Below are 21119 nucleotides of genomic sequence, written 5' to 3' on the forward strand. Positions count from 1 at the left end.
GTGAGCTCCTCCGGCTCATTCCCCGGTTTGTTCCCAAAGAATCTCTTTGGCCTTTTCCTTTGGGCCAGGACTCAGCAGCTCCCACTCTCTGGGATAAGAGAGAGGACTCCTGTCTCTCTCACGCATGCGCGCACAAACACACGTGCGCGCACAAGGACACAGTCCACGGTTCCCCAAATTCCACCACGCAAAGATTTATTCCCCGAGTCCAGCCTCCCGGGAGAAGAAGGGTGCCATGCATTAGGTCACCGACACCTCAGTGCGAGTTTATTCATCAGATTCATCCCTTGGCATCAGCCAGGCATTAAGAAAGGACCGAGCATTGCAAGGGAAAAGTTATTAAAGGGGGGAAGCAGAGGAAAACCAAAATGTGAGCAGGGGAGAAGCAACGTGCTTTTTGCTTTTCTTACTTTCTGACCTTTCTTTTTTTTTTTTTTTTAAAGATTTTATTTATTTACTTGACAGAGAGAGATCACAAGTAGGCAGAGAGGCAGGCAGAGAGAGGAGGAAGCAGGCTCCCAGCTGAGCAGAGAGCCCGATGCGGGGCTTGATCCCAGGACCCTGAGATCACGACCCGAGCCGAAGGCAGCAGCTTAACCCACTGAGCCACTCAGGCGCCCCATTTCTGATCTTTCTTGATCAGCCTGACGCTCTAAGTCAGGGCCTGGCCACCTTGTCCCGGAAAGGGCCAGAGAACAAATGTTTTCAGCTTTGCAGCTCATCGGGTCTCTGCTGGGAGCTCTCTTCATTCTCCCATTGCCCCATGTAAGCAGCCACAGACAGCATGGCTGGGTCTCTGTAAGATGGTTACAGACAACAAAATGGGAATTTCATATAATTATCCTTAAAAATATCATTTTCCACGGTGTCTGGGTGGCTCAGTGGGTTAAAGCCTCTGCCCTTGGCTCGGGTCGTGATCGCAGGATCCTGGAATCGAGCCCCATAGCGGACTCTCTGCTCCGTGGGGAGCCTGCTTCCTCCTCTCTCTCTGCCTGCCTCTCTGCCTACTTGTGATCTCTCTCTGTCAAATAAATGGATGAAATCTTTAAAAAAAAAAAAAAACTCTTATAAAAATATCATTTTCCATTTCGTTCTTTCGAAGCCCTTACAAATGGAAAAGGCCATCTCTCGCTTGCAGGCCACACAGACACAGGAGGCGGCTGGATGCACCGGGGAACCGCACATCACTGACCCCAACTTCACCTGAGTAGCAGAACTCACACCCTTCCCCCCAAACCATCCTCTCTGCAAGGACAAGCGCTTGGTCACCCTTCGCTGTTTGCCACCCTTGCTTCCCCTCCTCCAGACCTAGAGAAAAAAGCGGCTCCTTGTTCTGCGTGCTTGGCGCCTGATCCCTGGGGAATGGCTCTCGAGGGTGGAGGAGATGGCAGGGTGACAAACAGCGGCGGGCTGCAGAACCCTGGTCTCGGGGTTTGCGCCGGCCGGCTATAAGCGCTCACCCCGCACATCAGGCCCCAAGGGTCCAACATGCCACACTCCTGGGTCACCTTTTAGGTACCTCTCCCAAATTACTTAAGATTATTATTATTAAATTATTACCAACTAAGTGTAGACATATACCTCTTACTAAGAACAACATTCACTCTGTATTGAGTACTTAGTCTGAGCAGGCCCCATAGAATCTTCCTCTGGCTCATGTTTACTAAGGGGCCAGGCTTTGTATTAAGTGCAGTACATATCCTTAGTGCCCTCAGGAACCTGTGATTTCACTACTCGTACTATCCTCGTCTTATGGATTAGAAAACAGAGCCTAGAAACATTAACCACACACCCAAGTTCACGCAGCGAGGCAGATCTCTCTGACTCCGAGCAAGATTCTCTGCCTATCCCTCAGCCCTCCTGCAAGATCGTGTCAATGACCCCAATGCCTCAGACACAGAAAGAGAAACTCTTAGAAGCTAAAGTCTTGGTCCAAGTTCAGGCATCTGATGAGCGGAGTTGCTAGAGCTCTGTGGCAGAGCCGCTGACACACCGAGATTCTGGAAACAACCTTGCCCTCATGTGAAAACGCACATTTCTAGACGCCGTGGGAAACCAGTGTCCGGACGGCGGAGCTGGGCTTCTCAGCAAGTGGCAAGAGAGATTTTAGTCTGAGGCTATGTCTTAGGTCTGATCGGAAAGCAGAGCCCGGGACAGGGATTCCCATGCTGGTGAGTTACTGTGTGAAAGGGGAGGGGCCCCCGGAGAAACCTGGCAGAAGCAGGGAAGCGGGATGGGGCAAGGGGAAAAGCCAGGCAAAGGTGCAGGTTCAGCTGGTCTGGTCATGGCCAGATCCCACAGGGAGTTCTGGAGCATGGATGGTACCGCAGGGTTCTCTCTCTCTCAAGGCAAGGGGCCGGCCCATGGCACCATGTACCCATCAGTCACTGGCCGTGGTCAGCCCACGCGAGGTTGTGGGGAGCATCTCTGGACGAGATGGCGATTCTCCAGAGGACAATGTCCTAGCAGTCAACACTCACAGCTGCTGGAGAATGCTGTCCCTTTGCTAGGAGGACGTTGGCAGGGGGCCATTGGCATCCACTAGAAGCAGGTGACCCTGGAGGCCCAGACCTCACTAACTAGCTCTGCACCTCCTGGAAAACCACATTCCCTTCCCTACCTGACTCCCCCTCTTCCTTCTGAACCTCCTCCTCTGTCACCTCCGGCACCAGCTGGGCTAGGCTTGGCCCGGCCTTCTGGCTCCTGTCTCAGACCATCGGCGATCGCAGCCGGAGCTGAAGGTTCCAGGAAGTGTCCCACTGCACTCTCTTCCAGCCTCGAACGGCGCCCCACACGCCCCATCCTGTGGCCTGCCTCTGAGGGGATTCCCAGTGACGTGGTCAGGAAGGCAGGGCAGGGCAGGCTACAGCCCGGAGCCAGGCCTGGGAATTAGTGAATGAGGAGATGCTGAGAGCCAGCCCGCTCCGCCCCCACCAGCCCGGGCTGCAGCCCCCCACAGAGAGAGCAGCTGCCCGCCTGAGAGCAACCCAGATGGGCCCACTGCCTGGGCCCCGACTGCCAGGAGATGAGCGGGCCGGGTCAGCGCCTGGGGTCCTTTCTAGAGCCTCCAGAGGGTCCTGATTCTATACAAAGAAACATCCTCTTCCTCTCTGCTGCCCTTCATTCATTCATTCATTCATTCATTCATTCAACAATTATTCACTGAGTGCCCAGGAGAGCTGGGAAAATCCGAACAGAACAGATGGGTCCCGACTTCCGTTCCAGTGGGGGTAACAAAGAAACTGAGTGTAGCGGGGTCACAGATCACTCAGACAGATGCACAAGGCATATATAGGCTTTTTCTTTCCCATAGTCGATGCGATCATCCTCCAGGGGCTCCCATCCTGCTGGGAAGCAGGGACAGGAATGGGGGAGCTCACGTTAAAATTGCCGATTTATGGCAACACCGTGCTGTTTGGCTTAGGTGGGAACTTTTGGAGGAGTTAGTTTCTTTTGGATAAATGCTATCTCTTCCATCCTTTTCTTGTCTGTGTCTTCAGGACAGTGTCTGAGTATGAGGAAGGGCAGGGATTACCAGAGACCTAGTGGGGGGGTGGGGGGGGGAGGTCACTTGGAGAAACAGTGGGTCCTCCCCATGGCCACTGGTCCAGAATGGCAGCCTTGTCTCTCCCTGCCTGGACCCCCCAAGTGCATCTGGTCCTATGCTGGGGGCAGCAGCTACTGTTGGGTGCCCCCCCCCATCCCCTTCCCTGGCCACGGGTCCCACCTCGGCATGGAGGAATTAAATTTTAAATGAATTCATTCATGAATGGAATGCATCCCTTCTCTTTAAGCATTTCATCCCAGCAACCCCGCTGCATCCTGGGAAATCCTGGAAGTGGGACACTGATCCTTCAGGGACCCTCTTCCCAGCTTTGGTGAACGGTTCCAAATTCCTGGCCACCAGGAAGCCCCACGCTGGCAGGAAACAGAGCAGGTTTGTTTGCAAATGGAGTCCAGGGCTTCCCGCCAGGTCCCTGAGCAGAGGCCAAGCCAGCCTCCCAAGGAGGCCACACAGATTGGGATTCGCGGCAGCTACATTTTGCTTTGCCCTCCTTGCCTGAGTCTTGCCTTTCTCCAGTTCCTCCAACCCTTTATTTGGTAATGCCATCCCACCTTCTGAGAAGAGAGGACCAGCTCCCCGCTCAGCTCAGAGAATACGAAGGGACTCTTCTAGATCACAAAGCAAATTGGTGGATCTAGAATCCCGCTATGCTGCGATTCCATCCAACAATAAAGAGAATCAAAGCAGCCAGGATCTATCACCCTGTGCCAAACACGGTGCTAAGTAATTTCCATTCGCCATTTTTACTGATGTGTTCCAACAGTCTTTCTACATGGGTGCTATTATGGTCCCTGTTACATAGAAGAAACGGAGACTTGGAGAGGTTAGAGAGAGTCTAGAACTCTTTCCACTAGATCAGGGGTCAGTGAACTATGGCCCATAGGCCACGTCTAGCTCAGCACATGTTTTTGTAAATAAAGTTTTATTGAAACAGAGTGATGTTCATTTGTTGGCATATTGTCTGTGGCTGCTTTCGTGCTACAAAGGGAGAGCTGAGTAGTTGAGACAGAGACCCTGTGACCTCCCTGCACTGCCCTTGCTCCCTGTCCCCAGCCATGGCTGATTGGATCAGGAGGTGGGGGCCACGCCCAGAGCAACAGCAACCTAGGATCTGAATGGCCCGACACAAAAAGATGACCTGGACCAATCACGTTCTTCCCTTCAGAATTTGGAACAGGGAACTAGAGAGGCCGAGACTGTGGGGAGAAATGGAAGCTATGACTCTTGAGGACACACTGACGCTGGGTGGCTGTGGGTGGGAAGGAAAATGCAAGGTGTGACGGTCCTTGCTGTGTGAGAGCAGAAAATGGAGGAAGGATCCAGATGGAGGCAGAATCTATGAAAGGGGGTCCTGGTACCCTAAGAAAACAGAAAAGACAGAAGCCTTGTTTCCAAAAGGTTTCCCAATTCCAGCTTCCTTTAGAACAACTGCCCTCTCCTTGGGTCAAGACTTGGAACTTTTTCGTTGCAAATGAAACAAAACCCAACATAAACAGGCTTAAACACTAATGGGTGTATGTTGATTCACCACAACAGAAAGTCCAAAGGTACTTCAGGCTCAGCTGGATCCAACAGTTCAAATGATGTCAAAGACCAAAGAAATGTAAAAATATAAAATTTCCTTACAACGTGCAGCCCATTGACAAGTACCTGAGACAAGCAGAGTGACCTCCCTTGAGGAACTCAACTGCCTTAATGTTAATACTTTGCTAGATGAGAAAAGCAATCTCACCTTGACATTAGCCTGACCTCCGAGATCCTAAGTCTTTTTTTTTTTTAAAGATTTTATTTTATTTATTTATTTGACAGAGAGAAATCACAAGTAGATGGAGAGGCAGGCAGAGAGAGAGAGAGAGGGAAGCAGGCTCCCCGCTGAGCAGGGAGCCCGATGTGGGACTCGATCTCAGGACTCTGAGATCATGACCTGAGCCGAAGGCAGCGGCTTAACCCACTGAGCCACCCAGGTGCCCCCCTGTAAGTCTTTTTAAAAAACCCCTTTGGAGGGACACCTGGGAGGCTCAGTCCATTAGGCGTCCGACTCTTGATTTCAGCTCAGGTCATGATCTCAGGGTCTGAGATCCGGCCCCGTATTGTTGGGGGGCGGGGAAGGTGTCCACACTCAGCGGGGTGCCTGCTTGAGATTCTTTCTCTTCTTCTCCCTCTCTAAAAAATTTTATAAAATGAAAATAAATAAATAAAAATCCCTTTGGAAACGTCCCTTATCTCTACCCCCCATAAGATATATGCTAGCAATCATCCTTCAAACACACGGCCCACTGATATACATCTGAATGGTCTCATGAATCTGATCTTCCCAGCAGCAAGACTTAACACCATCTCTAATTCCCACTAACTAAAAAATATACAATCAGTCACTCCTCACAATCCCAGGACAGCCCTTCCTGCCCACGGGTCCTGTCCCCATGCTATAATAAAACCACCTTTCCTGTCCCCATGCTATAATAAAACCACCTTTCTACACCAAAAATGTCTCAAGAATTCTTTCTTGACCATTGCTCCAGGACCCTAACATCACATCCACCCAATTTCTTACAGTCTCTCTGCCCACCTTCTGCCACGTGGGCTTCATCCTCAGTCTCCATCCTGTGCCCTTCCTCAACTTAGACCACTCTAGATTCTTCACTCATGGTGTCAACATGGCTGCAGCAATTCCAGACCTCACAGCTTCATACCAGAGCGTCTGCAAGTGGAAAGGGAGCCCTTTCTGTAGCTCTTTCACATTCTGAGAAATAATCTCTCATTTGCCTATCCCTGAACTGGTCAGGTTGGTCAGGAGGATGGGCTACACTGATTGAATTAGACCTATCAACTGCCATCAGTTTTCCCACCTGTAACAATATTTAAGTGCTTATGACTCCCCTGGCCCTACACCACCCTTTACATGTGTTACCATGTTTAACTCTCACAAAAGCCATACAAGGAAGTTACTAGAATTGTCTTCATTTCACCAATGAGAAAATGAAAGCTCAGAGAGGGTAGATACCTTGCCCAGGCTCACACAGCCATCACTTGGCAGAACTGCTGATTAGCAGCAAAAGCAAAAGCTAATAGGGACCTATGGGATTCTGGAGCCTGAGCTCTCAGCCATCGTGCCCTGCCTGTTGGAGGAGGGTCTCACTCACCAGCCCCCCGGCTTTTCTTATTCCACAACCTGTTGCTATCCTGGTGACCCAAATCTCTTCCTCATAGATTCTCAGGCTTCAGACAGAGTTTACTCAAAAGTCCTGCTCCTACCTCTGGATTCCTCTGGACTCTATTCTCCTCCACCTGATCCGTTTCCATGGAAACTGCTGGGCTCCTGCGTCCCTTTTATCCTCCTTCCCGGGAAGTAAAGCCAGCTTTCTGGCACCCGGGCCGCTAGGCCTGGCCATTATAAAGACCAAAGAAGCAATATCTGGAAGAAATAGTTCCAGGCAGAGGGAGGAACCAGATCCGGCTTCTGGTTTTCTCTTTGATGTGCTCCAAACGAACACCAGGTGCTCTGAGGAGCCCTGCCAATTATCTGGGCCCAGTAGGTGCTGGCTGCAAAGTTGTCAGCTGCTCTCCAGCCTCTCACCACCTCTCCGTCCGCCGGCCCCCCTCCCTTCGGAAAGCGACTCAGGGGTCTAAGGCAGAAGGTGAGTGGGGCAAGCCTCCTTGCTGATCCTTGACATCCGATTGCAGCACCTGGGGTTCAGCTGGTGAGCTGGGGGAGCAAAAAGGAAAAAGGTCCCCAATTTTCCCCTTCTGGGGAAGGGGGGCGTGCCAGCCATCACTTGAACTCATGGGCATCCTGGAAACAGTGGACATGACATCACTCCTGGCCGCGAGAAAGGAACCTGTGGCCAGGATCTAGGAAGCATGTTGCATAGTTGCATACACACACTTGGGGGAAAGCGGAGGTCTGGAATCTGGTCCCCAAGAACTGCATATACCCTGGAAACTGGAAAATGCAGCAGCCAAAGGGTTCCCAGAATCCCACCCCTGCTGGGCCTGGGTTGGGTCTTAATCTCTCTGAGCTTTGGTATCCTTATCTTTTAAAATGGGCATTGTCTATCCAATAGGCTAGTTGTAAGGCCCCAACCAAACAAGATACACCAAAGCCCTCTATCAAAGCATTTAAAGGTATCCTCAGGGTCGTCATCCCGGTTAGTGTTATAAATGTGAGAGGGAGCTCCTGCGAGGGTACCAAAACCTCAGACATCTAAGGGAATTACAAGAGTCTCCATCATGGAGATGCAAACGTCATCACTGCTTTCCAACACACTCCTTGAATCTCTTTCCCATCCCTTAGCAATTTCCTGTTCTGAGTCTACGGCTTTCTCTTCATGTTTAGTTATTTAAACTTGGTCCAGTCTAGCAAAACCCCATTCTTTTCTCCGATGTAAAGCTTCCCATTCCCCCTTCCCCCCACTGCCAAACAAGGACCTTGGCTCCCTCCTGGGCTAAGCATGATGTGGGGGATGGAGGGGGTCTGGCTCTGGGACATCTCCTCCCCAGGAGGAGAGGGGGAACAGGAACGCTCCTCACCTAGCTGCTCCCCGTGGGCTGGAGCTGTTGCTGGGCTCCGGGGAGTCCAGGGTCCAGCAGAGTGGAACGAAGGTTTTTCTAGATCAGTTTTCAGCTCTACCCTGACTTCCTTCAATACCAAAGGCTAACCGACAGGTCTGGCTTCTGCTCTGCCCTTCAACTCCATGCACCTTTCTTGGGAGGCACAGCGACCTCCAAAGGCTGCTCAGAGCAGGGATGGGGTGCAATCCTTCCAGGCACTGGACAGGACAGTGTGGGCCTTCAGAGGACTCTTAAGTCTGAAACAGCACCACTTCTGTCTTCACAGGGGGCCAAGACTCCAGAATTCTGCTGCAGGACTGGCTGGGCTGGTCAGAGCCCCCCGCCCCCACTGAAGGCACTCCTCCTAACCTGGAAAGGTCTTCTGGAGACTCCCCAACAAAACGCGGCTTCATAAAAGCCACAAAGCTGCACTCCCCAAAGACTGAGGCTCCCTTCCTAAACCCCCCCCACGTAGCCTTCTCCCAGTACAGCTCATGGCCTGGGTTGACGTGAAGGTCAGGCTTTAGGAGTCCTGTAGACAGGAGGTGCCTGGCTTCTGCAAGAGCTCTACAAGTGGGGCACTTGGCCCCTTTTCAGAATAACCAGGAAAATTCCTTCTAACATCCTATGTTCATATAATAACTATGTTTCAGTTAAGCAAACACCACTGCCAGGATTTTTTTTTTTTGTAAGTTTTTGGTGTTTTTTTTTTTAATTTAACAGAGAGATCACAAGCAGGCAGAGAGAGGAGGGTAAGCGGACTCCCCGCTGAGCAGAGAGCCCGACATGGGGCACGATCCCAGGACCCTGAGACCATGACCTGAGCTGAAGGCAGAGGCTTAACCCACTGAGCCACCCAGGCGCCCCCACTGCCAGGATGCTTGCTAGCTAACTCCTTGACTACAATAATTTTGGTCCCTACACTGACTTTGCGTGCCCAGTATGACATTTTTTTAATCTCTATTTTTTTCCTAAGGGTCAAAGAGCTTGCTCACGGCTTCACAAATACTAAGTAGGTTTTGAACCTGCAGCTTTCTGACCCCTGCGCAGAGCTTGTAACTCCTCAACACAACTGCTTCTGCAGTGCTTGGCTTGGGGACAAAGGACAAAGGGACTTGCTTGGGCTTTGCAGCCCTCTGTGTCTGAGATGGGCCCAGGGATGGGCCTCCCAGAAAGACTGCAATCACGCATCTAACATGAATGATGCTGGGCTGTCCCAAAGCAGAGTTGGTGGTCACTGTGGCCATGCTACCATCATACCTAGAACGTCCCCCAGGCAAGCCAACATGCCCCCACCCACCCCGCAACGTACCCAACACCCATCTCAGCCTCTGGAAAGTAGGAAGCATGAGCTCTACTCTCTCTTCTTCTTCTTCTGCTCTTTGGAAGTACTGGCTTTGCTCCTTAGAGAACCAGGGATGAGCTCACTGGCCCAGCCGATCTGGGCCAGGGGAGGAGCAGGAGGTGAGACAGAGGAGCCCAAAGGACAGTGGCAGAGCTGGAAGGGGCTGAGCCTGCACCCTGCGGGACTCCGAAGCACTGTGGTGAGGAGCTTGTGCTTAGACTTCCCCTTGGCCTCCCTCTGGGATTGACCCCTTTGGGAGCCATGGTTACCCTGGAGAAGGATGCTGGCCAAGGAATCTCTTGCCAAGCTCATCACTGCTGATCTCTGGATCCATGAAGGGCAGTGGGAACATCAATTCACTGAAACCTCAGAACAATCCTAAGAGGTAAATACCCACGTTCCCATTTTGCAGAAGAGAACATTTGAGACACAGAGAGGTTATGTCATTTGCTCAAGGTCACACAGCTTATTCTGGGATTCAGACCCGATTCCAGAGTGTCCACCCCCAACTCCTGAGCCATTCTACCTTCCCAGAGGCAGTACAAGAGAAACCCGGCAGCTTTGGTGAATTTCCCAGGCCCAGGCTCTCCTGCGGCACAAGGGAGAGGGAAGACATTTGGGCTTCTGGCTTTTTAGGACTCCTTCTCTGCCTTTGTGTGTTCCTGCAAGAGACTCTAATCACATTTGCTCCAAGCAAAATCAAGAGGTTTTGGAGCATCCGCTCTGTACTGCCCCTCTGAGTCTCGCTCTAAGCTGTCCCTCCCTCCAAGGGACAACCTTCCCCCTCTGTCTCCTGCCGGCTCCTCTGCCAGCGCCCTTCTTTTGATTCTCACTTACCTCCTTCCCTTTCGCTCTCCCTTCGGAAGGCAGTTCAGCTAACACTCATTAGCACGTGTTAATGAGCATCAATTCATTTCTCAGTCAGCCAGCAGGAGAGGGGAGAAAGGAGGCCTGCTCCAGGGGTAATGGGTACCCACAGCCAGCCGGGAGGCTGCAGGCCTCAGGCTCCTGGAGAGAATGGGGAGGGAGCCCAGTGCCCAGTTTGGGGAGTCCGGTCAGCTGTCCTCAGAACTGTGCCCTCAGCAGCTACTTCTGTTTTCTCTGAGACCAGCGTAGAACATTCCAAGGTCAGCAATGGATGTTCTCTGCCCACTGGCCGAGGCAGGTTCCCATGATGTCCTTAGGTGGATGGGGCTAAGCACCAGTAGGGGAGACATTCCTTGAACAACTGTCTAAAAGCCCTCAGAGCCTGTCCAGGGAGAGGTGGGTAACCAGAGCGCTGAGGGACACAGGCGGGGGAGGGCGACAACCACCACCCAAGGGGACCATGGAAGCCCCTCCTCCATTCCATCTGGATCCTCCCGGGGTGTCCCTGATTCCAGCCGCCCCGCCCCAACAAAGCCTTGAGAACTCACAGCTTCTCCCCCCAAGCATGGGCTGTACTGAGGGGCCATGAGAGCACGGGGAAGAGCTGGGTTCAAATTCTAGCTCGGCCCCTCTTTGCTGGGCAAGTCAGTTCGTCATGTGAAGTCTCAAGTCCCCTCCTCAGAAAAGCGGTCCCTGTTCTTGCTACCGTGGAAGGGCCGGACGAGAGGAGCCCCGAGAGAGACCTAGTGAGCTGCGAGGTGCGGGTGGCTAACTCCTTGTCAAGCTCGTATTATTATTACTACTCGTGGCGCTGCTGTTACTACTGCTATTACTACTGCTCCATGCTAGTAACAATACGGGGTGGCTGTACTCAAGAAGGTCAGAGAGAGGCAAGAATAGCCTCTCCCTCGCCTCCGCACCCGGGGGGCCTCTGCTTCGAGGGGGCTCAGGGCCCACCTGCGCGCCCCTGGCCCCCACCCCGCGCTCCCAGCCAAGCCCCGCGCCGCCGCCGCCCCACCGAGCCCCGGGCCGATTCTCTGAGCGCGCGCGCCCCCTGCCGGCGGCCGGGCGCGGGCGCAGCCTCCGCACCGTATATAAAGGCAGCGTGGCGCGCAGGACCTGGCCGAGTGCGGGAGCGGAGCCGGGCGCAGGGACAACGCTGTGCGCCTGAGGTCTCCCAGCAGCTCGCCATGGCTAGCCCGCAGCAGCAGCCCCCCTACCTGCACCTGGCCGAGCTGACGGCATCCCAGTTCCTGGAAATCTGGAAGCACTTTGACGCAGACGGTCAGTAGATCTCTCAACTTCTGGGCCCGTTGGCCCCCAGGGAACCTGCGGTGGAAGGGAAGGGGACAGCGCTGATGCGGGCAGGTGTACGTTCGTCCCGGCGGCGCGGTGGTGGTGGTGTTTGGGCCCCAAAGCCTGCTGAGGTCGGGGTCTGGAGTTTGGGAGATGCCCAGGCTGCTCAGGTGACAACTGTCAGCAACTTTTCTTCTCCGACATAGACGGCGGAGAGCCCGCCGGCTTTTGCAGCCTCATTCTGGGCAAGTTGGAGCTTTCCCAGAGAGGAGGCCTGGGCGGGCAAGGCTCCCCGGGAATCCCCCTGCCGTCTTATCATCCCTGCCTTCTCTTCAAGGTAATGGCTTGCCTTCAGCTGCTGCAGCCACAGGTCTCAAGCCCACTCTCTTCTTTCTTGGGGTTCTCCTCTTGTTTAATGCCAGCTTAGCACCACCACCCCCCACTGTCCTGGAGGTTAGGACAAGCTGGGGGCTACTAAAGGGAAAGCCTGGGCCTCCCCCAGACGAACTGGCTGGGAGTAGGAGTCGGGAGTGACCCAGGGGCCCTGAACACCCCTTGGGCTTCCTCTGCCGGTTTCCCATCCTCCCTGGGCAAATGGGTCCAAACACAGCAGCAGTGGGTGTGGTGAGGGCAGGGTTGGGGGACCAGCCTGACATCTTCCCTCATGGTGATAGTCCTGGCTGCTTTAGGTGACATCTGTGGATGGAGGGAAGCACAATCTTAAATGCCTACTGAGACACTGACTCCCCCCAAAATTGAGGACCGGATAGAATGACCTTAGGAGGTGTCTCCCTGGGCTGGCATTCTGTGAGTCTATGATGGTCTGATTCCGGCATAAAGGGAGACCCCCCACCCCTTTAGGAGCCTCTGATCTTACTAGAGATGTTTTCTCCACCCCTCCAAAAAAAACTAAGTGATCTGATTCCCTTCTCAGGGCCTGGCCAGGATGGGCATCCCAAATGTTCAGGCATCTGAGACTCCTGGCAGGGTGGTGGCGTCCGGGTTTTAGCCTGGGACTGACAGCGAGGGGGGATGGGAACCAGAGGGAGGATCAGGGGCGGCTCACTTAGTTCCTCCCTCCTCCTTTCCTCATCTCTGCAGGGCATGCAAGTGGCTAAACAGAGGCCCTCTGCCCAGGGTGCTTGGAGAGGCAAGGGTTAATGTCTAGTAAAGTTCATGAGTCAAGTTTTGTTCCCTGGGAGCCACCTGAGAAAACTGGGTTGAGAGCCAGGCAGAGGACCGGGCAGGTAATCTCTGGGTTGGGATGGCGATCTGCCTGTGAATTACTGAAGGAGGCGGGTAGGCTGTTAAATCTGTAAAATGGGGCTAAGGAGGGTTTGTACTTCCGATCCCCAGCTTGGACCGTAAGACTGCCTGGGTGAAAAGGGATGTAAGGTGCAGCCTCTTAGTATTCCAGATGACACGCACATTCCCCGAGGATGCTTCTGCCAGTTTATCTGCACCAGAGACTTGCAGGATTCAAGGAAAGTTACCAAGTGGCCAAGGTTATGCCACCAGCCTCCTGCCAGATGAGTCAGCTATAACAGACAGAGGACTCCATGGTTCCTAATTTCCCCCGTCCTCGTGGGGACAACCAATAGCACACTCAATAATCATGCAAATCCTTACATCTGTCTGAGACCTCATAGTGTTCCAAACACAATCACACCTCCTGGAGTCCCTGTGAGGCTGCTGGGCAGGTGAGGTGCTCCTCGTGCAGGTGAGGACGGGGGTTATGAGGGGCGGGTTCTCACAGGCTGTACAGCAAGGGAGTCATGGGGCTCCTTCCCGGCCAGGGTTTATTCCCTGGGAACATGCATTTGGGTTGCAAGAGGGATTCTTCTGTGATGCTGGAAACCACCTTCTCACTTGCCCACTGAAAAGCCTCTATCACCCCCTGCCTCCGAGGCAATGAGCTGTTTCTTTAATCTCAGAAAGGGGTCCTGGTGCGGGCTGGAGCAAAGCTAAGCTAGCACTAGACGCAGGAGTCCGACAAACACCCCCAAAGCCACTGTGCCTCTGGTTCCTTCCTGCTCCCATGGCAAAGGGGAGCTCAATGCTTGCTTCCTGATTCCTGCCCACCAGACACCCCATTGCCCTCTCCGGCCACTGCCTCAGGGAGGTCCCGAGGCGGAGCCCCAGACCTAACACAGAGAAGACAAAGGGGCTTACAGGGCCAGAGATGGCACCGAGGTGATTTAGGAAAAGGAGGATACAGCCAGTTTGGAGTTCCACGGAAGGATCCAGAAAGAGGCTGTGGACGGCCTTGCTCCATACCTTCCCTACCTAACCCCTTGAGCATACCCAAAGACTTCTGGGGAGCCTACCCCCTCCCCTGAGGCACTCCCTGCCCTATCTGGGCCTCCCCCTTACTAAGTCTGGCTTCTGTGTTCACTTTGGACTTGCTCCCTGATACGGAGTCCCCCTGCCTCTTACAAACTCAAAGAGCTCTGGGAGGACTCCCGTTTGCAACCCACCAGGACCCTGGAGCCCAGTCAGGCACAGCCCCCCAGGGGAGGGAGCCACTGCCCCACTCTTCCCGGACCCTCTAGGAAACAGATGAGGCAAACTTAGGAGAAGCTGGATGCCAAAGAGAGGGGAGCTGGGGCGGGGGGCTCTGACCCTAACCCAGCCCGTTACTAACCAGGAGGAAGGTCAACCTGGTGACGCTGCCCTAAGAGATTCTTTTCAAAATCTGCATCAGTCTCGTGGAGAAAGAAAGGAGTAGGCGTTTGGAGAGAGAAAAACTGGGACTCAGAGAGGCAAAGTTCTTTTCACAAGACCACACGGCAAAGTGGGAGGGTGGGGGCCACCCAGGGATCCTGTCTCCTCGGGCCTGGTTCCATCCCTGGGCTCTTCCTCCAAGGTCAGCTGCAGCCATGCATTTGGGAGAATTCAGATGTCATCTCCCCAAGGCAGAAGTAGGGAAGACCGCAGCCAAGCCCACGCTCTGACCCCACATGCCGCCTCCATGCTCGGAGTGACCCTTACACGGCCCCCCATGTCTGAGCCCCATCCCATGCTGCCTGGTCCCCTCTTTCTCCGGAATGTCCTCACCCTGCACGATCCAAGCAGCCGTGCGAGGCCCAGCCCGGAGCCCACCTGGTCTGTCTGCGTGGTTCCGATCAGATGGGCCGCCAGGCTCCAGTTTCACGGATGACCAGTAGGAATCTCCATGGAAAGCCAAGGGGTGGCTCAACAGGGAAAAATACCATAGCCTTTAGAAGCCACTGAAATCACAGGGACAGGATGGCTTCTCTCCCAGAGGCCAGCAGACACCTGCATCCAAACAGGCACTGCAACTCACCCCCGGAATCTCTCTAACATAGCTCTACCGTGACGTGTACAAAAAGTTAGACAAGCAAGGGCTTCTATTACCGAGTTCTTGGGAATGCTGAAAATTCGAAAGGAAATGCCCTTCACCAGGGAGGAGAAAAATGAATTGTACCCATCTCTACAGGGGAATATTATGCAACCAAGCATAGGGAGGGGGAGCTTTTCCACTGACACGGGAAAACATCCAAGATGGACTACTAAGGTTTTGTTTTGTTTTGTTTTTAATGGTAGCAGGACACTATTACCATATGAACCCATTTTCATTATTCACTAAGCTCAAATGCTGGAAGAGATTCGAGAGAATGCCACACATTACGGGGCATGGAAAATGGTGGTTCTCTCTACAGAGCGGGTGAGGGAAAAATTAGAAGGCATTTGCTTTAACTAAGTTAATTTCCAGAGTGTGTGCAGATTTTCTAAGAGTTTATGTTTCTGGGGTGAATCCGCAAAACAGTAGAGATGTAAGAAGATCTGTATCTCCAGGTGTGGGAATCTGCCCAGATACTTCAGGGTCTCTGCCTGCCTCCAGGTGACCCTGGTGTTGAGGGGATGGGGGAGGGTTTCAAAGCCTCTCACAAGGAGTGAGCCTTGTTTGCTACCCATGGGGGCCTCAAGGCCTTTGAAAATGAGTGAGAGGAAGGCCTTGACCTGTCTTCCCTCCTCTGTCCTCCCACACCCGACGGTAATAACAGAAGATCCAGGCACCGTGATCACCTGGAGGCCTGAGCACCCAGGCAGGCCTGGTGGAGCCTCACGGCTTAGCCCGTGTGCCTGCAGGGAGAGGCGAGGAGGGAGAAGCCCCAGGGCCTCTCCAAGCTGGGGAGAGGTCGGGGCAGCTTGCACTGGGATACTCAGTGAAGGCTTTTGGAACAGTAAAAAAAGACTTGCCCAAACAGGGTTATAGAATGCTTGGAATATATTAAGTATTTCGGCAAACACTCTAACATGTACAAGGCAGTATCACTGTGCCAGTCCTAGGGTGATTCCAGGACTCCTACAAATGATCGCTTCTTGGCTCAAGAGAGTCCGGGGGGTCTGGTGCAGGGAGCTGAGGTGGGAGCTGTCTTTTTTAACCCTGTCTGCCAATCTCTGTGGGGTCTGTGGGTCTCATCAGGGACAGCAAGGAACGGGCTGGAGGGTCGTGATGGCAGGACGCGGGGTTCTTTGGGGGCAGCCTCCTGGTCCACCCGGGGTAAGCCTTAGGAATCAGCCCCCACTCCACTTTCACCCCTAAACCCCCAAATGCTTTGCTAACGGGGCCCTTTGCTGTGGTGTCTGCAGCGTGCTGGGTCGCCCCGCGCTGGTGGCCTCTGGGGACGCCCCGGGCCCCGAAGCCTGCCCTTGGGGGTGATTACACCAGCCAGGGAGGCGCTGTGTCTGTGAGGAGCTGAGGCTCCCCGGGGAGGCAGCCCTGGGACGAGTTTTCACAAACAAGGTAGCTTGAGCCCGCCTCAGCCAGGGCAGCTGCCAGCCCAGGGAGCCTGCGCCCCTGCCCGCTCAGCCAGCTTATTCCCCTCCGGACTTCAGTGGCTGTCCTGGCTGAACCCCTGAGGGAGGTTTCCAGGGCTGAGAAGACCCTTCGGGGAAATCTCTTCCAACACCTGGGGAGCCCGAATTACTAGAGCGGCCCTGAGGCTCTTGGAAAACAGGGCCTCTCCTGGCAGCTCTCCGGGCCTGTGGCAGGCCGTGCCCTCCTTGGCCCAGCCGGACCCATCTGGGGCCTCTGGCCTCGCTTGGCCCTCCCCCGCTCCTCCTTGGCTCTCTGCTGTCCAATCTGCCCCAGCCTTCTGGACTCCCCCAAGCCTGGGAATGAGCCCAGCCTTCGGCAGCCAGATGTCCCCGCGTTCAGAGGACCCACAGCAGCTCCAGAACCAGTGTTCGAGAAGCAACTCGGCCCAGAAACACAGACTGAAAGTCATGTCTGAAAGCTCTGTGTTTTTTCAGCCCTTTTCTTGCCCCGGGGCGTGGGCTGTGACTGTCCCGAAGGGTGCTCAGGCTTGGGTGGGCAGAGGGCTATTTGCCTTTCCAAAAAATCTGAACTCTGGACAGACAGCCAGTGGCTGGGTCTCAGGAACACTTCCTTAACGAGGACGTCTGGGATTTGGCAATCCGTCTCCTGGATTGCTCTAACCTGTGCATCACGGGGAGACACGGACTGGTGAGCGCCCCTGCGGCCAGGCCCCTCGTTCTCAAACTTGAAGCGTAGGAGCCTTGTGAAAACACAGATTTCGGGGTCTCTCTCCCAGCACTTCTGCCTCAGGAGTTCTTGGGGAAGGCCTGGGATTCTGCACTTGTAACAAGCTCCCAGGTAATTCTGATGCTGCTGTTCCACAGACCCCACTAGAAACAGCAAGCCCTTGCCCTCCAGACCTGCTGGATTAGACTCTGCACTTTAATAAGATCCCCAGGTAATTCTTACACACCTTAACACTTGAGACTCACCATAAGCCGGTCCTTAATTCTGACTGCGCGTTAGAATCACCGACAGAGCTTTTGAAAACAGGCTCCTGAGAAGTCCCCACCCCCATCAATTAAATCTGAACCTCCAGGGGCGGGACCCAGGCAATGGTGTTTTAAAAGCCTCCCAGGTGACTCTAATTTTTATTTTATTTTATTTTTTTAACCCACTGAACCACCCAGGCACCGCCCCCCCCTTTTTTTTTTGACAGAGAGAGAGATCACAAGTAGGCAGAGAGGCAGGCAGAGAGAGGAGGAAGCAGGCTCCCTGCTGAGCAGAGAGCCCAATGTGGGACTCGATCCCAGGACCCTGAGACCATGACCTGAGCCGAAGGCAGAGGCTTTAACCCACTGAGCCACCCAGGTGTCCCCCAAGGTGACTCTATTAGACAGCTTGGCTGAAAACCAGTACTCTCTGAGCTGAAGAGTTGACAGCCATGGACTGGTTCAGAGGACTGAGGTTAGAAGTGATGCTTTCCATTCATGTGAGATTTTACATTTTCTGGAACGCTTTCACAATAATACCTTTTGTGACTCTCACAGCAGAAAGGGCATAAACAATTATACCCATTTTAGGGATCAAGAAATGGAGGCTTAGTGAGATTGATTCGCTCTATGTCACATGGGCAGTCATGGAGCTGGTGGCAGAATTATACCTCTTACTCTCTTCCTTGTTCAACTCTTAGAAAATCTGTACACGTGAATCTCAGTGAGAAACAAGGAGGCCTCCTTCCAACAGGGGGCAAAGCATCCTTTAGTCAAGGCTTTCGAGGTGTCTGTGATCAGCTTAATAGTAAAGAAGTGGTGTGTCACTTTATTTTGTTTTTTAAGATTGTTTGTTTGTTTGTTTATCTGGGGGTTGGTGCATGCGGGCTCGAGGGATAGGGGAGGAGCAGAGAGAGAGGGATAAGGAGACTCCACACTGAGCGGGAAGAAGTAGCCGGACAAGGGGCTCCATCCTGAGATCCCGACCTGAGCCAAAACCAGACACTCAACTGAGCCACCCAGGCGCCCCCAAGAAATGTTGTCTCAGTTTTGACTGGGGGAAACTGAGGCACAGTGGTAGCCAGAGTACAGTAAGGAAAGATGCAGGGTCTCTGACTCCCACCCAGCCCCCTCTTCCTAATATTCTCAGGATGCAGTTTGATAGGAAGCGAAGGAGTGGTGGTTGCCATGGTAACCGCATTCTTATCAATACCCGTCCACAGGAGATTTGCTGGGTGGCCAGTCACCCCACGCCCTGATACTGGGGTCAGAGAAAAAGCAATCCATTCATCTGGTGCTGAAGTCTGCTCTGGAAGGATGTAGGTCAACCCGGCCTACCCCTCCACAGAGATGAGACCAGGGTAGCAGCTGCCTCCTGGGGGATGGATGAGATTTGCCCTGAGAGAGACCAAGTAGCAAAGGCCTTTCCCTCCAATGGTGGAGGATGCCCCCTTCTGGGCCCCACAGCTCCTGCCTCCCTATCCAGTCTCTGCCCCTCTCCTTCTGCGTTCAGCTTGTAGATCCTGACAATTCTTATTTGGCTGCTTTGCCCCCACTGGACCATGAACCGCTCTGGGGAGTAAGCCCACATCGAAGACTTGTCTGTAGCCCCCCCCCAGCCCCCCACCCCCCCCCCGCCGCAGAGCACCAGGCACAAAGATGAACTATTGTTACTTCCAACAGTATAGGTTTGTTGAGTTGAGCCGCCTTTTGTCTCTTCGTTGGGGGCACGGAGAGGAAGAGGTGGTGGGATTTCTAGTAGGGTGTGAGACCCTCCTGCTGCTCAGGCTGGGCAAGGTGGGCTGGGGAGGGGACCTCTTTCTACCGTTGCTGGGTCCTGGCTCCTCCCCCGGCCTCCACGGTTAGTCTTCCCTTTCTCCTCCTCCTCCTGGTAGCTGGGGGTTCTCAAGCTTTCCCTGCCCACCCTGTCAAGTAGCCCTGGGAGCCCCTCCCCCCATTCTACTATGTCATCTTTCCTTTTCCTTGCTGTTTGTCTGCCCAGCCCCACCCCCACCCAGTTAGAACATAACACCCATCCTGGCAGACCCCGTCTAGCTCACTTTTATACCCCTGGGGCCTAGCATACAGCAGGCACAAAGTGAATGCTCAAGAAATGTTGAATGAATGAATGAATGAATGAATGAATGAAACCTAGATCAGCAATTAGGATACTCCAATTCTGGTCCCGCCTTGCTGTGTGTCCCTGAACAAATTGATTACAGTCTCTGTGCCTCAAGTTTCTTTGTCACAAGAGGAGGATTCTACGCTGCCCTGTTAGGATCCTGTGTGTCTGGAAGGATTATGACAACTTGGAAAATGGGACCTCGGTCTTGTGCAGTGTCATATCCCTCCCCCATGGCAACCTACACAGGGCTTCACACATAGTGAGGCTTCAGATTATCTCCTGAAGCAAAGAGAGAAGCGAATGTGCTTTGAAAAATTAAAAGCGTTGTATCCGTGAGCCATTCCTGATGTTCACAAGTGTCCATGTCTCCTGCTGGGCAAGGCACAGGCTGATTGTCGGGTTCTGGAGGTTATTAAACCACCTTAAAACCTTTCTAGAACAGGAATAAACACAAGGACATTTATTCTTAGTAAGTTTCAGAGAAACTGCAAGAAAAAGGTGGGTCCCACAGGTCTGTACTCTTCTAGATTTCTTCTTCTCGTTCAGATTGCTCAATGGGAGGTGGCTCAGTGCTGGCCTCACCTGCTTTGGCCTCCTGTACCCAACTCTTCCTGGCTGAAAGCAAGCAGCCCAAGGGCAAGATGTCCCCTGGCCTAGGAAGAAACACCTGCCGTGGTGGTGATGACCACTGGCATTTTGGAGGCTCACTGTGGGCCAGCACTTTCCCTGTGTTTTTACCCCCGTGGAGTCTTCACTGCCAATGGTAGGAGGCGGGCCCGTCATTATCCCTATTTTATAAGTGAGGAAACAGGTCCGGAGAGGTGACATCCCAGAGCGAAACGGTGAGTAATAGAGGCAGGACAAGAAGTGGGTGTGGGTGCCTCTGCAAGAAGTGTGGGTAACCCGCCCGCACCCCCCTTCTACAGCAGGTGCCGGAGCTGGCGGGGAAGTGGCATAGCAGGGCCAGCTCTGAGGGTGGGGAGAGATGCTGGTCAGAGCTGAAACCCATCCTTCTGGATCATTGCAGGGACTGGCGAGGCAGAGAAAAAGCACTTGTTCCTTCAACTCCGAGGCATCATCAACTAGACTGCCTTTTGCCTAGAAAGCCCTTGGCCCTTCCGCTCACGCCCCCTCTCCTCCCACTGGCCTCACAGGCCATTAGGCGCACGCTCATGAAATTCCAACCGTCGCAAGAACGATGACCACTCTATGCCAGGGGGGAAAAGGGAGCTCCAGTCCCCTTCCCCCACCCCCTAAATACAATCACATATTTTCCCTGCTGAGAAAAATATATCATTTATCTCACGGGATCCTCTCCATGCCATGTTTATTGTGGCATCTTCTCCACTAGGGGGCGCGTCTGTGGCTATTTATTGGGAATCTAAATTTTCAGGGGATGGGGGGGGGGGGCAGAGGGTGGGGAGAACCCCCACCCCCACCGCAACCCCATCCTACCCCCAAGGGCCAGGATAAATACTCCTTTTTTATTGTCTCTGTTTCACTTGTAATTCCATTTGCCCTTGACAAAAGCTATCAGTTGGCTATTCTCTATAGGAACCTTAATCAATTGTTTTAGATCAGATTTGAAACTT

General features: G+C 53.5%; 1 protein-coding gene across 1 annotated transcript in view; it reads left to right on the forward strand.

The window, feature by feature from the left end:
• The first annotated feature begins 11427 nt into the window (after positions 1 to 11427).
• The window catches only part of CALB2 (calbindin 2), a 28131-nt gene continuing 18439 nt past the window's right edge, over positions 11428 to 21119 (forward strand). The window contains exon 1 of the mRNA XM_082710960.1: positions 11428 to 11612. Coding sequence (XP_082567086.1) covers positions 11519 to 11612 — 94 coding nt within the window. The 5' untranslated portion in view covers positions 11428 to 11518. The remainder of the gene's footprint in view (positions 11613 to 21119) is intronic.

Source organism: Mustela nivalis (genome assembly GCF_964662115.1).
Source record: "Mustela nivalis genome assembly, chromosome: 18".
Lineage (NCBI taxonomy): Eukaryota > Metazoa > Chordata > Mammalia > Carnivora > Mustelidae > Mustela > Mustela nivalis.